The sequence below is a fragment of the Furipterus horrens genome, unplaced genomic scaffold (genome assembly GCF_987537825.1).
Source record: "Furipterus horrens unplaced genomic scaffold, mFurHor1.1.pri manual_scaffold_2, whole genome shotgun sequence".
NCBI classification, from domain to species: domain Eukaryota; kingdom Metazoa; phylum Chordata; class Mammalia; order Chiroptera; family Furipteridae; genus Furipterus; species Furipterus horrens.
In genome coordinates, this window is record NW_028327172.1 from 54219377 (window position 1) to 54234847 (window position 15471).

General features: G+C 39.6%; 1 protein-coding gene and 1 pseudogene across 3 annotated transcripts in view; both read right to left on the reverse strand.

Moving 5' to 3' along the window:
* The window catches only part of FAT3 (FAT atypical cadherin 3), a 516537-nt gene that overhangs the window by 347818 nt on the left and 153248 nt on the right, over positions 1–15471 (reverse strand). For all 3 annotated transcript variants that reach the window (XM_090265750.1, XM_090265749.1, XM_090265748.1), the window contains exon 2: positions 8015–8329. In XM_090265750.1, the coding sequence (XP_090121876.1) occupies positions 8015–8329 (315 nt within the window). The remainder of the gene's footprint in view (positions 1–8014; positions 8330–15471) is intronic.
* On the reverse strand, positions 10002–13477 carry LOC150018585 (nuclear pore complex protein Nup85 pseudogene; annotated as a pseudogene).

A 15471-nucleotide genomic window follows, 5' to 3' on the forward strand; every position in this document is an offset into this window, starting at 1 on the left:
TCATTGCAGTGGAAGTAATAGCCAGATAGAAGAAACAGAAGATAAATTTATAACTTTAATCAATCAATATACTTCTCTCTCTCTACACACACACACACACACACACACACACACACACACACACACACACACACACACACACACACCCTCCATCACCTGCTTTATCTCCATGACTCTATCACCTCCCAAATAATTCTCAGTAATTTCCAGCAGCAGCTATGCCAGCACCTGAGCTCTAGGGGCAGGCTCGGTATCCAGGAAGTCTGCGCGTCCTCCCCACATCCAGCAGGATTAGCAGGAAACAGACAGCAGCACTAGCCACAGGGAACACCAGCACTCTGCCCCTCCAGCAGGTGCCTCTGAGTCACCTGCAAGCCCAGGGTAGGTTCCCAGCCCAGCAGCATCAGTTCTCTCCACTCCAGCAGGCACCTGCTCAGCCTTTGCTGAGCCCTGCCTGTCATTCAGTTTTATAAAATCAGCACCTGAAAAGCCCGTTTTCCAAGCAACAGTTGTATTAACTCAAAGATTGGAATCTCATAAATTGGATAAAATACATGATGTTGCCTAACTAGCAGCCATGCCTATCGAAACTTGACTTCATTTGGAAGAAAAGATTCCCTTTGAAACACTGATGGTGTCACCCATTTCCATTTAGCCAAGTCTTTGAAACCCTATGATGTATCTATAGCAGGTGATCTGGAACACGGATTTCAGTCCCCATGCACCTATCACTTCCTGGGGCTTGTGAGTAAGTGCTGCATAGACACAAGCTACGCCGAAGAGCTCAGAGAGCATTAGTCTAGATATGTGGTTGCACAATCCCAAACCAAGGTCAAAAGGATTTTTTTTTTCTTTTTTTATCACCTTTATTCCAGGGAAGAAACAATCCACACATTTATCTGTCAGAAGGCTGACTTTAAGGAGGAACAGGATTTGGGGATGCTTAAGCATTTCAAGGAATTAAACCCTAGAACCCTCAAAATAATCTCTGCATGCTGTCTTCTGAGAACGCTATTCAAAACTGACTCTAATGAGAATTGTAACCAGCCAAATCCTCTCCAAATACTAAGAGCTGAGAAAATAACTTCATCCATGTTGCTTCTGTTTGAAGTTTTGTTAATGCTTTGTTCTTTTTTTTTCTCTAATAGATGTGATTTCAAGTATTCATAGGGCCTTCAAAATACAAAGAACTTGGGGTCAGAGTGGAGTCAGAGGTGTCTTAAGATTTCTTCCTTCTTTTATTTTGCCATATTATTAATGATGTACATGTATGCATATATAGAGAGAGATATAGATATATGCACACACACATTATTTTTTCAGTTAACAATACCATCACACCTCCAAAAACCAGTAAATCATTTTGTACAGGGTGCTTTGCTTAGGGCCATATGTAACAGACTCCTACAAAATACTCTGCATTAGTTCAGTGATTCTCAATGGGGCAATTTTACTCCCAGGGACATTCGACAATGCTTGGGATATTCTGGCTGTCACAGCCAGAGGGACAGGTGCTACTGGAATCTAGTACAGGCCAGAGATGCTGCTAAACATCTTATAATGCACAGGACAGTCCTCTGCAACAAAGACTTTTCCAGTCCAAGCTGTTAACGATATTGAGATTGAGAAACTGAAAGTGGTTCTTATATTCACCACCAGCATTCAAACAAACCCAAACCACAGGAAGGCAGAGTCAGAGTCCACACCAGGAGACAGTGTGATCTCCCTTCCTGTGGCCTCCCTGACCAAGCCTTCTGTACCCCTGAAACCCTGTTCCCCTAGCTCCCTGGCCCGCAGTTAAGATCTGATCAAATGGGGAAACACACAGGCTCCTTAGGGGCATGATTACAGTGCCGAAAAGTTCCCTTTGCCCTTGTTCATTTGGAGCACATGTACAGGGAAGCAAAGGTCACTGCTGAATTTAAATAACCCCCTATGATAAATCTGCCATTAGCCTGATTTGTTCTAGGGAACTTGTTGGATCCAATGAATGAAATTTCATGTTCTATAGGACAAGGCCTCCTTTCATAGCTGAAAGAAGGAATGAGGGTGATTTACAGTTTCGTACATATTCATTACATTATCCACTTTGTGCCTGGACTTATGAATATCAACTCATCATCTAGTGGCCATTTCTACCCATTCAGAAGTTAGCTTTCCATTAGGAAGGACTAAGAGACAGCAATAGGAAATTTCTATAATGTTCACTATGAAGAAAAAGCACCAATATTTGTATATATCCTTGTCCCTCACCTTGTGTGTTTTTTCTCTTTAATCTCTGATTTTATACACGATGTAATATATATCCTTCTGCTTTCCAGGAAAAGGTGACTTTCTAAGCAGATTACCACCAAATGGGGGTGTACATAAACTTAAGACAGCTTACTTAAGATATCAAATTATTTTTGAGCACCACTGTCTTATGAGCTAGCATTTTTTATAATGATATACCAAATATCAAATGTTTGTTTATTCATTAAAGTAGGTATAAATTCTACTTTAGGAACAAATTCTAATAAATTCTATAAATTTTAAATAATACAATGATATCTAAATATTATATAATCCTTTTTTTTTATCAACCACAAGTTCTAGTTCTGATGTTTTGCTTATGGACAATTAAAGAGACAGAACTTTCTTTTTTTTTTCACTTCATAAAATAAGAAACATAGCAAGGATATGGAAGTGGACTGGGGGTGATGGCAGGGAGATCACTTTGAATTCGTAGTCAAACCTTGAACCTCCAGTGCTTTGAGGCAAGAGCGTGTGGATGAATTATAATGTTGGTTATCTTGTCCTCAGGTGTATCTCTCAGCACCCTGAGACCTCCCTCTTTTGTTTCTCTTTGGATACAAAAATCTAGAGTCTTATTCACCAGGCTTTCAGGGTAGCAATATCAGCATTATCTGGGAACTTGTTAGAAAATCAAATCATCAGGTTCTACCTTGGGTATCTAGAGTCTAACAAGCTTGCCCTGTGATTACTATCATGCTGAAGTGTGGTCTAGATTTCTTTTTCCATTACCTCTTCTGTTAACACTGACCCACTATGTCTTATATCATCTACCAAAAGCAGTCATAATACTTAAGAGTTGATTTTAAAAATAAGGATATCAAATATTTTAATAAGGTACTTTCCTGTTTTAATAGGCAAAACTGTCAAACCCCAAGGGAATCAATTGTTAAAGATAGAATCGGAGGTATTGCTGTGGCAGACACACTTTGGAAGAGGGTTTCTTCCGCTCAACTCACCTGATGGGAAGACAGCTAGTCTACCTATACGTAAGTAGAGTTTTGGTCGGGTTTATCACAAGATGCTCACAAAAAGTAAAAAAAAAAAAAAAAAAGAAAAGCCTAGTTTCACCTTCACTCAAATACAGGTGAAGATGCCAATGTCCAGGCCAAAGAAAGATACTGCAACCACAGGAAGAAGTCTAGAAAGCTATGCCCCAGATAACCAGTCTCAAGAGATCTGGAGTAGGCAAGAACTGCTTTCACAGACAAGGCTCTCAACAGAACATGTGCTAATCTTGGATTTATGTTTAACAGAGGCAAAGGAAAGAATAAAGGGATGTCTCTTTTCAAATAGGTCTCTTAGAAGGAAGATATAAAAATATGTATTTTAATATATTTTTTCAATCCACAAGAAAGATATCAGCAAAAAAACAAAGGTGTGCATATTTGCTATTTGTAATATCTTACAATACTCCAGACATTTATGAGTCTTTTAAAATTCCTTTTCTAATGATATAATGCTCCAGTAGCAACAAATGGGTTTCAAGGTCAGCGTAACTTGTTTCTATTCCCTGGTCATCTTCTGGCATTTCTCTCTGCAGATGGGCCCATGCTCCAGTGCCCACTTCAGGTCTATGAAGTCCTTGCCCCAAACCCTCTCACTCTAACTGGCACTGACCTCCACCCTACTTGGATGAGTTACCTTGTTCACAGCTTAAACGTTGGGTCATTATTGATAAACTGTTCCACATTCTTGCTAAAGTACATTGCATGTGTGATTCCTAATTTTTCCCATGAGACAAAATCCCTGAGTGCATAAACTATCATCCATTCTGCCAACACCTGAGGTCTAGAACAGCAGCAATACAAAGTAGTGCACAATATATTTTATAAAACTGAATGGAAGGTTCCAATGTTATATACTAACTAATAACAAGAGACACTGCTGTCTTTGAAGTACACCTTACTCAAAAGAGAGTGGAGTTGTATGCTTATAACTTACACAAACTTTACTCCAGTGGGGAACATAGGATGGCTAACAATAACAACAACCGACATTCATTGAGTGTTTTACTAAATGCTGACACTGTGCTAAGTGGATTCCATGCTGTAGACATGACTACAATAGACATTCTGAAACCCTAGAGGAACTTCCTGTACCTGTTCCCCAATTCAGCCTAGATGGCCAATGTGTGGCCAGCTTGGATTTTGTTACAAGAGCTGGAAGGAAGTCTTTGAGTCCCTACACACCCATAGAGGCCAGTGAACATCAGCCTGTTGGGTGTCTTCTGTTCAGAACACTAAGTAGGGCTCTAGCTACAGACCAGCGAAGGCATGCACATGCAAGGAGGCTACATTTGAATTCAACTGTCCATCTTGGAATTAATCAAAGTTTCTCTTTATAGGCCAGAAAGGGTTTCACAGTATTACAGCCTTTTTCTTCTTAAGCTACAGGAATGACTGAAGAATGTCTGTAGACTACTGATTGTACGTGATTTCAAATCTGATAGAAAAACAAACAAATAGTTCTTTGGGTAGAGAACAGAGTGTTCAATACAGAAACCTCTCTCCCTGGGTCTAGGAGAGCTGCAAGCTGTGTATCGTAAGTATTGATATTATTTGCCTTTGTATTAATCATTTAAATCTTTATTTATTATGTAGCACATTGCCAAAACAAAACAAAACTCTATAAATTTCAGCTCTACCACAGAGGAAGGAATGATAGGTCCATTTAAAAAGAGTACAAATCCAATTTTTAGTTGAAAAAACCTAAAGCACAAATCTTTCATTACTAAGAAATATTATGTTACCATAACTGTTTCAGGCAAATGACTTTAGAGACAGGAAGAAATGCCAAAAATTAAAGTGTCTCTCTCTCTTTTTTTTTAATCCTCATCAGAGGATATATTTATTGATTTTTGACAGAGTGGAAGGGAAAGGAGAGAGAGATAGACAGAGAGACAGACAGATTGAGAAATATTGACCAGTTGCCTCTAAGTTGCACCCTGACAGGGTACTGAACCCACAAGCTAGGTATATGCCTTGACTGGGAATCGAACCCACATCCTTTTGGTGTATGGCATAATGCTCCAACCAACTGAGCCACTAAGCGAGGACTAATGTGTCTCTTTGGAAAGTTGGTTGAGCTAGCTGAAAGTTGCTCCATAGGCATCATGGTACTTAGAACAACAAGCTTAACAAAAATCACACTAGGCTTGTGATTCTGTGAATCACAATAGAAATAGATACAATAAAAAGATGATTCCTTCAGAGCTTTGTAGCTCATCAACAGCCTTCTAACATATCATGGCATTCAGTCTTTCATGAGCAACCTTGTGAAGTAAGTAAGGTTATTCTCATTTTCCAGATAAGAATCTGAGGTCTAAGGAGATTAAACGACATGCCAGTAATCAGAGTTTAAGCTATCAACCTGCACTGTAGAGCTTTAACGTGCCAGGCACTGTGCAAAGCATTTCACATGAGGACTTCTCTATTCCTTGCAGCAATCCTTTCTCACTGAAGTTCAGAGAGTTCAGTAATTTTTCCAAGACCACAAAGCTGGTGAAGATGTCTGATGAAGTCTATGTTTTCCTATTTCTCAGAGAAGTGTACTGCAAGGATTTGAAACATAAGATTTTAACCTCAAATATTATCTCTTCCATGAAGCACTTCTTGGCCATCACTCTCGCCAACCTCATAAAGCGTAAAAATTCTCTACCATAATCAGTTATTGCACTCTTTTACTGTATTATATAATATAAATTTGTTAATCATTTTAATTTCACTTTCCCTGAGTCCCTGAAAAAAAAGGGACCTTATCTTAAGTTTATAATTATCAGATCTTGCTTGTAAACTAGTAGGCACAGCATATGTTTAGTAAAGGTACAAATTAATAAATAATATCCAGTGTTTTCTTATCATATGTCTGAGAATTACAAAGCATGTTATGTATTTATTGTAGGGAGTTTAAAAAGTTACTCTTAAAAGTCATTCCTGACATTTAAAAAATGCTTTAAAAAATCTATGGCAAGAACAGAAAAATTATAAATATGGTTAAGGCTCTTATTATGTTAAGATGAGCCAAATTGTGATAATACAATAGTTTAACATTCATGTACAAACTTTTAAAGGCTGCATAAGAGATAGCTTTAGTTAAAGGAGTTTATGCATTCTTCTCTGCACATAAAGTACCCATCTACATTCTTCACACCCAACCCAAATTCTTCCCTGTGACATTCATGCTTCATTTACTTTCAGCTGAAAGTGCCCTTCTGCAGTGTCTTTTAACTTATAAAGAGGGTGCTGGCTCACTGTTAATGATCAAGGGGCAATGAAATCAGATTCCACAGGGGCTGTGACATGTAAACATGTCTATGTCCTTAGCTTCTTTACTATGACTATTTTCATCATTGTCCTCTCTCTCAACTTCCTAAAGTATTTGAGTTCATTGCTCTGTCACCCTAGCACATGGAGCTCTTTGTTATAGGAAGAAAGTGAATCAGGAGGGACTTTGTAGCTCAACTCAGGGGTTCTTCGTGAGCAGGAACAGCCTTCCCTACTTAACAGGGCTCTGAAAAGTTGGGCTAGATGCCAAATCTCTGAGACTTCTCCAAGTTCAACCAGGTCTCCAATAGACACTGATTGCTGATGACCACTCTTTGTCTTATAATGAAATGCAATTCAAATCCTGATTCAACACTGTTAGAATGCTAACCTAACAAAATGACCGACTCACTCATAATTAGAGAAAATCAACAGTTTCCAAAAAAAAACTTGGCATTCTCTTCAAATTATGTTAATGGAACCTCACATTTATAAAATGCTTGGGACCAGCTGTATGATCAACTCAATCAGCAGTTGGTTTGGAAACCTGAGCATGTCCACACCAATAAGTATCAACCTACCCTAATTCTGACCGCTATAAACTTACTTGACCACAGTGAGAGAGCAGTAGTACCTTTTTATTTACATTCTTCTGAATTTCAAGTAATTAAAACTTTATCCATTGCAACTCTTACTGAGTGTTTTACTACTCCCTTGTTAAGAGCTAGAAGAGGCAAATCTCAAGAAAGCAGTAAACTGAGATTTACTCTACAAAGCAATTTTCCAGTATATGTACTTGTCTCAGATTGCATTCAACTAAACTTCACATGGGTCTTTTCTGATGCTTATTGAAAACATTGAGTTTTCATTACAATCTCCAGAAATTTTTGAGGAAAGACCAGAAAATAAAAATTTTGTATACTTTATATAAAGATTGAGACATCAGAAGTTCTAAACATTGACACTTCATTGATGGGTAGGTACAGGAATCACAAAAAAATTGTAGCTTAAAGTAAAGGCTTTAAGGAGAGCATTTACGGCAAACTGGACTAAGATCAAGCAAAGAAGAAATCATGAGAAGGCAGGGTGTCACAAAACCAGCTTACCCATAGCCAGGTTACTCTCTCCCGAGAAGCAGAGAGGCAGCAGTTGGTCCTTTTGAGTATCCTGGCAACCACTTTTCATTATTATGAGTAATGCAAATCTATGGCTTTCTATGAAAGCCTCTAATTTTTATGAGATCACTTCATCTTGGTATCAGTTGAAATTAAAACATAGCAACCAGACAAGTGTGAGGCTCAGGTTTTCAGAAACTACCCCTAGAAAGGAGGATGCTGTTCTCCACACAATAACATAAATAAGGAGATAAATAAAATAATATATGTAAGCAAGTGTCAAGCTGATAGATTTAAAAGCTGGACTACCAATTTTAAAAAGTCATATGAGCATTTCCTTACCTGTTTTGATATTGATGGCAAAAAAATTCTGAGGATTCCCACTGGTAATCCTGTATGTCAGTTTTTCACTGGAACTAGAGTCAGGATCCTCAGCCTGGATCTGAATGACAGACACATCCTTTGGAGAGTTTTCCATGACAACAGGATAATAAATAGGTTCTGAGGTCAGCGGCGCATTGTCATTCACATCCTCAACTTCAATGTAGACCTCAATAGTGGAATAGAGTGGAACAACACCCCGATCTGTGGCATATACTGTCAGCCAGTAGGACCCTGTTGTCTCTCGATCGAGAATATCTGCAGTAGAAATGACTCCTAAGAGAAAACAGAGAGAGCATGATTGCTACCAAAAAACCGAAAGACATTAAGTAATCATCCCTCATTCAGGACAGCTGTGCTAAGTAATCTTGGAATACTTAAAATATCCATAATATAAGATTACATTATGTAAAAAAACTATTTAAAAAAACATATTAAATAATATTCGTACCATTTGAGAATTATAATTACATTCACAAATACTTTGAATTTTAGGGACAGACAGAATCTCAATACATGCGTACACAATACAGAAGAGACGATAGGAAACAATGGGAAAAGAGTGGGGCAGAGGTCAAATCACTTTCCATGTTGCATGGGAAATTAGAGCAATATCAGGTCAATATCTCCATTTGACCTGATATTTAATTGATTTCCTTTGCAACAAAAAGCTCTCTCAGGGTAAATTACTTTATGTGTTCATTCACAAAAATGAAAAAAGCCTTTCAAATATTCTTTTGCCTGTTAGGATAAAAACTACTTGGCATGCAAAGATGTAAGCCTTTTTCATACTGTTTCCCTGAACATCAAATGTCACAGTTATTCCAAACAATCAGTGAAAAAGCCATGCCAACACACTTTCTGAATGAGCTCTAGTCCCCTGAAGAACTCTACAGAGAGCCATAAATAAACTCAGAGTTATTCTGAGAGATACTCATGGGCAATCATTCAGAATTAGGACCAGAAAAATGCCCAAGCTTCTCCCTCCCACCTTTCTCATTTCATGGTTGAAAAGGGTGCCAACGAGGAAATCAGATTTCTGCCAGGAAAGCCAGAGAAGACACCGTGTTCTTCAGTGTCTTTACAGGCTTCACCCAAATCACCGGGCTGCAGAAACTTACTATAGAAACAAGACCACAAGAACTTTCTCTGTGATGGGGAACTCTGGGCTGAGCTTATAAAAACCCTGAAGTAGAGTACTCAAGAAAGGCATGGGATTCATGTTATACCCTAAAAGACACCCATGGAAGGTGTCAGAAACAGTCCTTCAATTTGGACATGAATCCTCTATCTTCTTTATTCCTGTTGGACTTTGGAATGTATTAGGCACATAATTTGGCCTACAGATCCTGCATAAGCAAATTGCCAAGTACAGCAACTGAGAGCAGGGCAGGCATCTGTCCAGAAACAATTAGGCTGAAATACTCAGTTTTCTAAAACTTAGAATAGCCAAACTCTTCAAAGGAGATAACCTAACTGATGCTGACCTTATGGCTCCAAAGCTGTCAACCAAAGAACCTGCACAGTGTTATGCCGTGTGACAAAAGATAACATTAAATATTTGCAAAGCACATATGTAAAACACAATGGGTTTCCATAGATTCATGGATGATATCTGGAAGTCAGAAATGCTAACACGGCATTAGAAGGGTAGATACTAGATATTAGATACAGAAGAAAAACAGAAAAAAAATAAATGATTGCAAACATGAGGCTATATGTCCACTGACGGAATGAATAACAGGCAGCCGTATAAACTAGGATGAGGCAGCGTAGAATAACAACATGACATTAAGGTCCAGAGAAGGTTCTGAGAGCGGGAGATCTGGCCAGGTGTGAGAACATCTGCCAGTACAGGGCACAGATCCATTACAAAACCATGACTAGCTTAGTGGAACACTCGCAGCAGTCAGAGCCATGTGCCTCCACACAGACATGGGTTGTACTACTACCCAGGGGATCTGGAGCTCTTCAAGTCCTCTGAATTAGGACCAGAAAAATGTCCTACTTTGTTGGACCCAAAGAAGAGGCTGTGCGACTGAAGGAGCTTGCAGTGACCCATCAGGTCCGTCACATGGGCCACAAACCACCAGTTGCTTAGGACAACACTGTACTCCTTAATCACTTGGTGGATGTCGAACTCGAAGGATGCCAACAGGATGTTGTCCAGGGGCTCAGGACTCCTCTTGCCTTCCAGGAACAGGTTGAGGCTGGCCTGGGCATAGAAGTGCAGATCAATGGGTTTTACTGTGGGATGAGAGTACTGGAGCCGGGTCACTAGGAAATCATACCAGTTACTCAGAAGCTCCTTCTGGTCCAACAAAGCAGCTTTGTCTCCCAGCATGATCTTGCAGAGGGACTCCAGATGTGGACTGGAGGCAAATGTTCCATCCTGGAGCTTGAGCTCCAGCTCTGTCAGAGTCTGCGTGTCACCAGTACTGAGAATGGGCACGGTCCTCATCATGTCCCGCAGAGCTGGGGCTGGCGTCAGCTTTCTTGGAGAGCATCTGCTGGGCCTCATCCAGTTGGCCCTGCAGCGCCAAGTTCCAGAAGCTCTCATGTTTACTGGGATTCTCACTGCCCAGGACATCTTTCCAACACACTGTCCACCTTGCACACCTGCATTCAGACCCAGTCAAGCTGGTGGAGAAGGCCGGCTGGGGCTACTTCAATGAAAAGAATCTCACAAAGGTTCCAAATGAGCTCCATTGCTGACAAGATGGAGACCTGGCTTCTTAAATGGCGGCCACTGGCTTGATCTTTAGCAGCAGTTGCAACCTGGTGATTTCCTCCATGCGTGCTGTTATGACTAACTGGATTTTCTAGTTTAATTTTCTGGAGGCCCACAAAAGTTCCGTGGGATTCATTGAAGAGTATTCTCAATATTTGAGAGTAAACATCTACATCCTTCCGAATGATGTAGATAAAGGGGCAGCCTGGCACTGTCTCTGACTGGTTAAGTTAAGGGGAATCACATGGTCTCTGGAATGAAGACAAAGAGTAGGCAAGCAGGATCATAGTTTGCTAAAAAATGCTCTAAAGGCACTTGCAAGTACCTCTTGAATGACACCAGTCCATTTAATTCATAAGCACCTACTGTATCCTGGGCTGGACACCTCAGGAACAGAGGTGAGAGAGGATCTCTGTCTTCAAGAGACTCACAATCTTCCCGAGTAGACAGACATTAAATGAAGAGATCTGCACTGAGTGGATAACTGCACAGATAACAGCCAAGAGGACTCAGCCTCACTTGGTTGGGATTGATACACTGGAAAGGCAAAGCATCTAGAACCAGAGGGAATGGGAGGCAAGTGAAATAGCATTAACTGATCATCTATGAGTGCTATGAGACTTGCAACACAACTTCCCTATAATGTATATATTATAATTCTCTCTTATAGATGAAGGCATCATGTATACTAAGAGTGTGGCAGAATACTTGCAACATAATAGATGCTGAGTATAAGATAAGTCAATGTGAATCAAAAGTAGGCTCTATAAGGAGAGTCTATGCTTAATCTTTGTAGTCTCACTACCAAAAATGGTGTCTGGCATATAGCTTGCATTCAATAAATCTGTGTTCATGAATGAAATATGTTCTGACACTGAATAAGCAGTACAGTAGTTTACATCAGTGATGAGATTAAGTCAGCCTCATTCAAATCATACCTGGAAGGGACCTCAAAAGTCACTAAGTATAACCAACCCTCTAAAGAAAGCATTCCCTCCCACAGCATCCATGACCAGGCACCCAACCTGTGCTCTGAGTCTGGTCACAGGATCCTCTCTGTTTACCAGGGTGTTTCGGCTTATGTGAAGTTCTTTACACTGAGGCAAACTTTTGGTCTCTCTAATTTTATATACTATTTACGCCAGTGCCGCCTCCCCACCCTGCCACATCACAGAATAAAACAGAACAACTCAGCAAACCACTGTTCACCGTGACAGCTTTTTAATATCAGAAGATGACTTTCTCTTCCCAGGGATTTTCCTCTCCAGTCTAAGAATTCTGACCTCGGTGCTATGTAGGCTCCTAGTCCTTCCCCCCTCCTCAGTCATCTCTGTCTCTGAATCAACAGGGTATGACTTCTGTCTGTTCACAACGCTATACTGGATGGAAGTGGAAATGGATGAGTAATGTATCTTACTAAAAAATAAACCATTCACAGTGAGTTTGTAGCATGTTCCAGGAAGTGTTGCTGAGTGGAAAAACTCAGGTGGAATATCCAGATGTGGACTCCTCTGACCTCCACATATTCATCTATCATAGAAATTATCGAAGTGGATTCACTTGAGATGCTCAAATTTTATGCTGATATTTGTTAAGCCATCATTTAAAAATTCTTTAGAAATACATTTGATATTTTACAGCCTTTGTTTTGAGATAAGCTTATGTATGTAAGATTTTTCCTTTTACTGTTTCATTTTTATTTGCTGTATAAAAAGACAATAGCAGACCAGAATTCTTTTTGCACCTTAATATTTCATTGTATAAGCACATACACAAACAGTATGAATGTAAGGACACATATATATATGTATGCAAGTATGCATGCATTTATAAGAGCAGTGAACAGCTCCAACTAGAATTAGTTGATTCCAGTGTGAAGCACATGTTAGCTATAATTGTTCTTCCTGATTCAAAAACAAGTATTAGAAAAAAAACTGTGTACATTGTTCTCATCAAATAAGCTCTAAATATTTGAGAGGAAAGGGGAAAATATGTGGAGCTGTTCTCAATCAGATGACTATATGACAGGTTACTTACTTTATCTAGTTTCTAGCCATACCCCCATTGTCATATCCCAAGTCTCAGTGACATCTTGCCCCAAAAGAATGACACACAAACACCCACAACAGTGCTAAAACAACCTGTCAGCAAATAGTTCAGGCAATCCTTTGGGGGTCACGTGCTTAAAATACAATGAAAATCACCCTGCAGAAATAAGCATTATGGATTCTGAGGCAGTTAATAAAAGACAACACTCCAACTTTAAAAACATCCTGATGGCATGTTTTTTGTAGATGCTCTTAACACAGTCTATTTAATGCATATATGTTTAATTCTTATTGAAACAGAACGCACAGGCTGTTCAGTTATGAGGGGCTCGATTGCCCATCACCAAAAATCATAACTCCCAATACCAGGGTTTGGTGAAAAGGAAAGGAATTATTTATTTAAAGGTTATACAGATTTAGATTAATGGCAGATTTTTGCTGTTAAGTCTCACTTCTTTTAGAACACCCCAAAACACATAGTCCTGCCTCCCTCTGCCAAGCCAGGCTAGTTTCAGAACCAAAAAGTCAGAGGTACCATTTCCCTCTAGGAAAATAGAAGTTTGTGGCTTTGTATTTCCCACAGTTCAGCTTTACTGGCAGCTCCCATTCACTTGCATCTGATTGGGAAGGTTTTGCCTGTGTCATGGTGCTTTTCAGCTCTTAATCTAGAACCACGTGGCATCTTCTTACCCACCCAACCTTATGGCCAGCTGGTGAGGTGCTTCTGCTCTCTTTCAACCCACATGGCTCTCTCTTGCCTAATGGCCGCTGCCTTATTTTTACATCCCTGAACGTGGCCTATATCTTACTGGGTATGGTAACCAGTTGTAGCACTTGTAGAATTTTGTGCAGGTCCCATAAACTTTCCCTCACCATTCTATGGTCAAAGACTCTCCCATCTCCTTGGTGGAGAACCTAGCTACCCACCATGCATATGCAAGGACATCTCTCAGGAAAATGGCTGTGCTCCACTGAGTCCCTCCCCAAATGTTAGGGGTTCTGGGTGCTCCTTTAACTTATTTCCAGTGAGTCAAAACACTCACTCCTAATTCTCAGTGCATTTAAAATATTTGTTAACTTTTTATTTTGAAATCGTTATAAATTCACAGGAAGTTACAAAGAAATACACGTGGGTTCCCATGCACTCTTCACCCAGCATCCCCCAATGTTGACATTGAAGTGCATTTTTAAATCGCTGAGAGTACTTGGAATTCCTTCCTGGTCCCTGTAACCACTTCTAGCCAACCCTTGCTTGCCTTCAGCAGGATCACACAAATACTATTTTACTTTCTTTGCTTATTAATCCCTGGGCTCTTAAGGCCTTAACAGGGATCACTGTTGTGACCGGAGTGGTCATAATTAAGAAAGAATGGGAATATTTTTCATTTTCATAAGCCCAACCAGGGTCCTTCCACACAGTCCTGTGCTCACATCTGTAACTGCTGCCGGTTTGAAATACATGACAAGACTGAAATGAGCTGAAATGGAATGAGCTAAGATAAGTAGAGAAAATGTGGGTGAATAGGATCTTAACTTAGATGTTTAAAATTATTCAAATATTTAGTGTATACATATTATATGCATATACTTTTATATACTTCATATATCACATATTTGATATATATTTAAATATATACTTTAATTTTCTTTTTTAATTGGCAATTTTAAGAGAATCTCCCAGATAATCAAGTAACAAAGTCAAACCTGGAATCTGAAACAGTGAATAGAAGTCACAGACTCTTCTCATTACAGGAGTTGCCTGCTGATGTATCCACATGTGTCCATTATCATGAAAAAGAAGGCAATTCCATGCCCAGGAACTCCTCACAGTGGGTTGTTATCAGCTCTTTGGTAATAGGAAATTCAATAGTATTATTACTTTCCTCCATTTCTAAAAGTTACTACAATATATTATTCAGATCCATTTTTATATCATCTCAGAAGGGTCTCAGATGTTGGACCAGTTTGAGGCCAGGTGATTGGTGGGCCACGTCTTCCTTAAGTACCCTTCACTCCTTTGCTTTTGTGCAAAGAAGGCTGCACATGGTGCTCCTTCAGCCCCTGCTTTCCCAGACTGCCTCTGTGCGCCTCACGTTTCAAGGTTTCAAATTAAGAGAAGGTCCCTCAACCAGCTTGGCCTGGCTAGGAACTTATCCCTTCTGTCTTTATCTTAGCACTTTATTTTTATCCCTCTACCATTTGACCAGAGCTTCCTATGAGAAGGGACCATTCTGTCTTGTTTTTATCTACCGTAGGAGGGTGACTAAAAATTTGTTGAAGAAGTAAATTGAAGAATAACATTATAACATTTGGTAAATTCAAGCAAGTTGGGATGTCTGGGTCTTTATAGACAAGCACTCTAACCAATATCTACATTACCAAGGGGGAAAAAAAAGAAAAATACTCGAGTCGACCAAACATTTTGCTATCCTGTGATCACTAGGCAAAATGAAATGATGGATTGAGCTTGTCATCTATTTTAGACTTTTCCAATGTATATGCAAAATTGACAGTTAACTGACTCTGAAATGTAACTCTATCTGTGAATTATCTTATTTGATAAGACAATTTTCTTAAAAAATCACATCCAGGTTTGGGTTGTCCCTTTGCTGCCTAGAATGCAGATAGCGTCGTAGTAA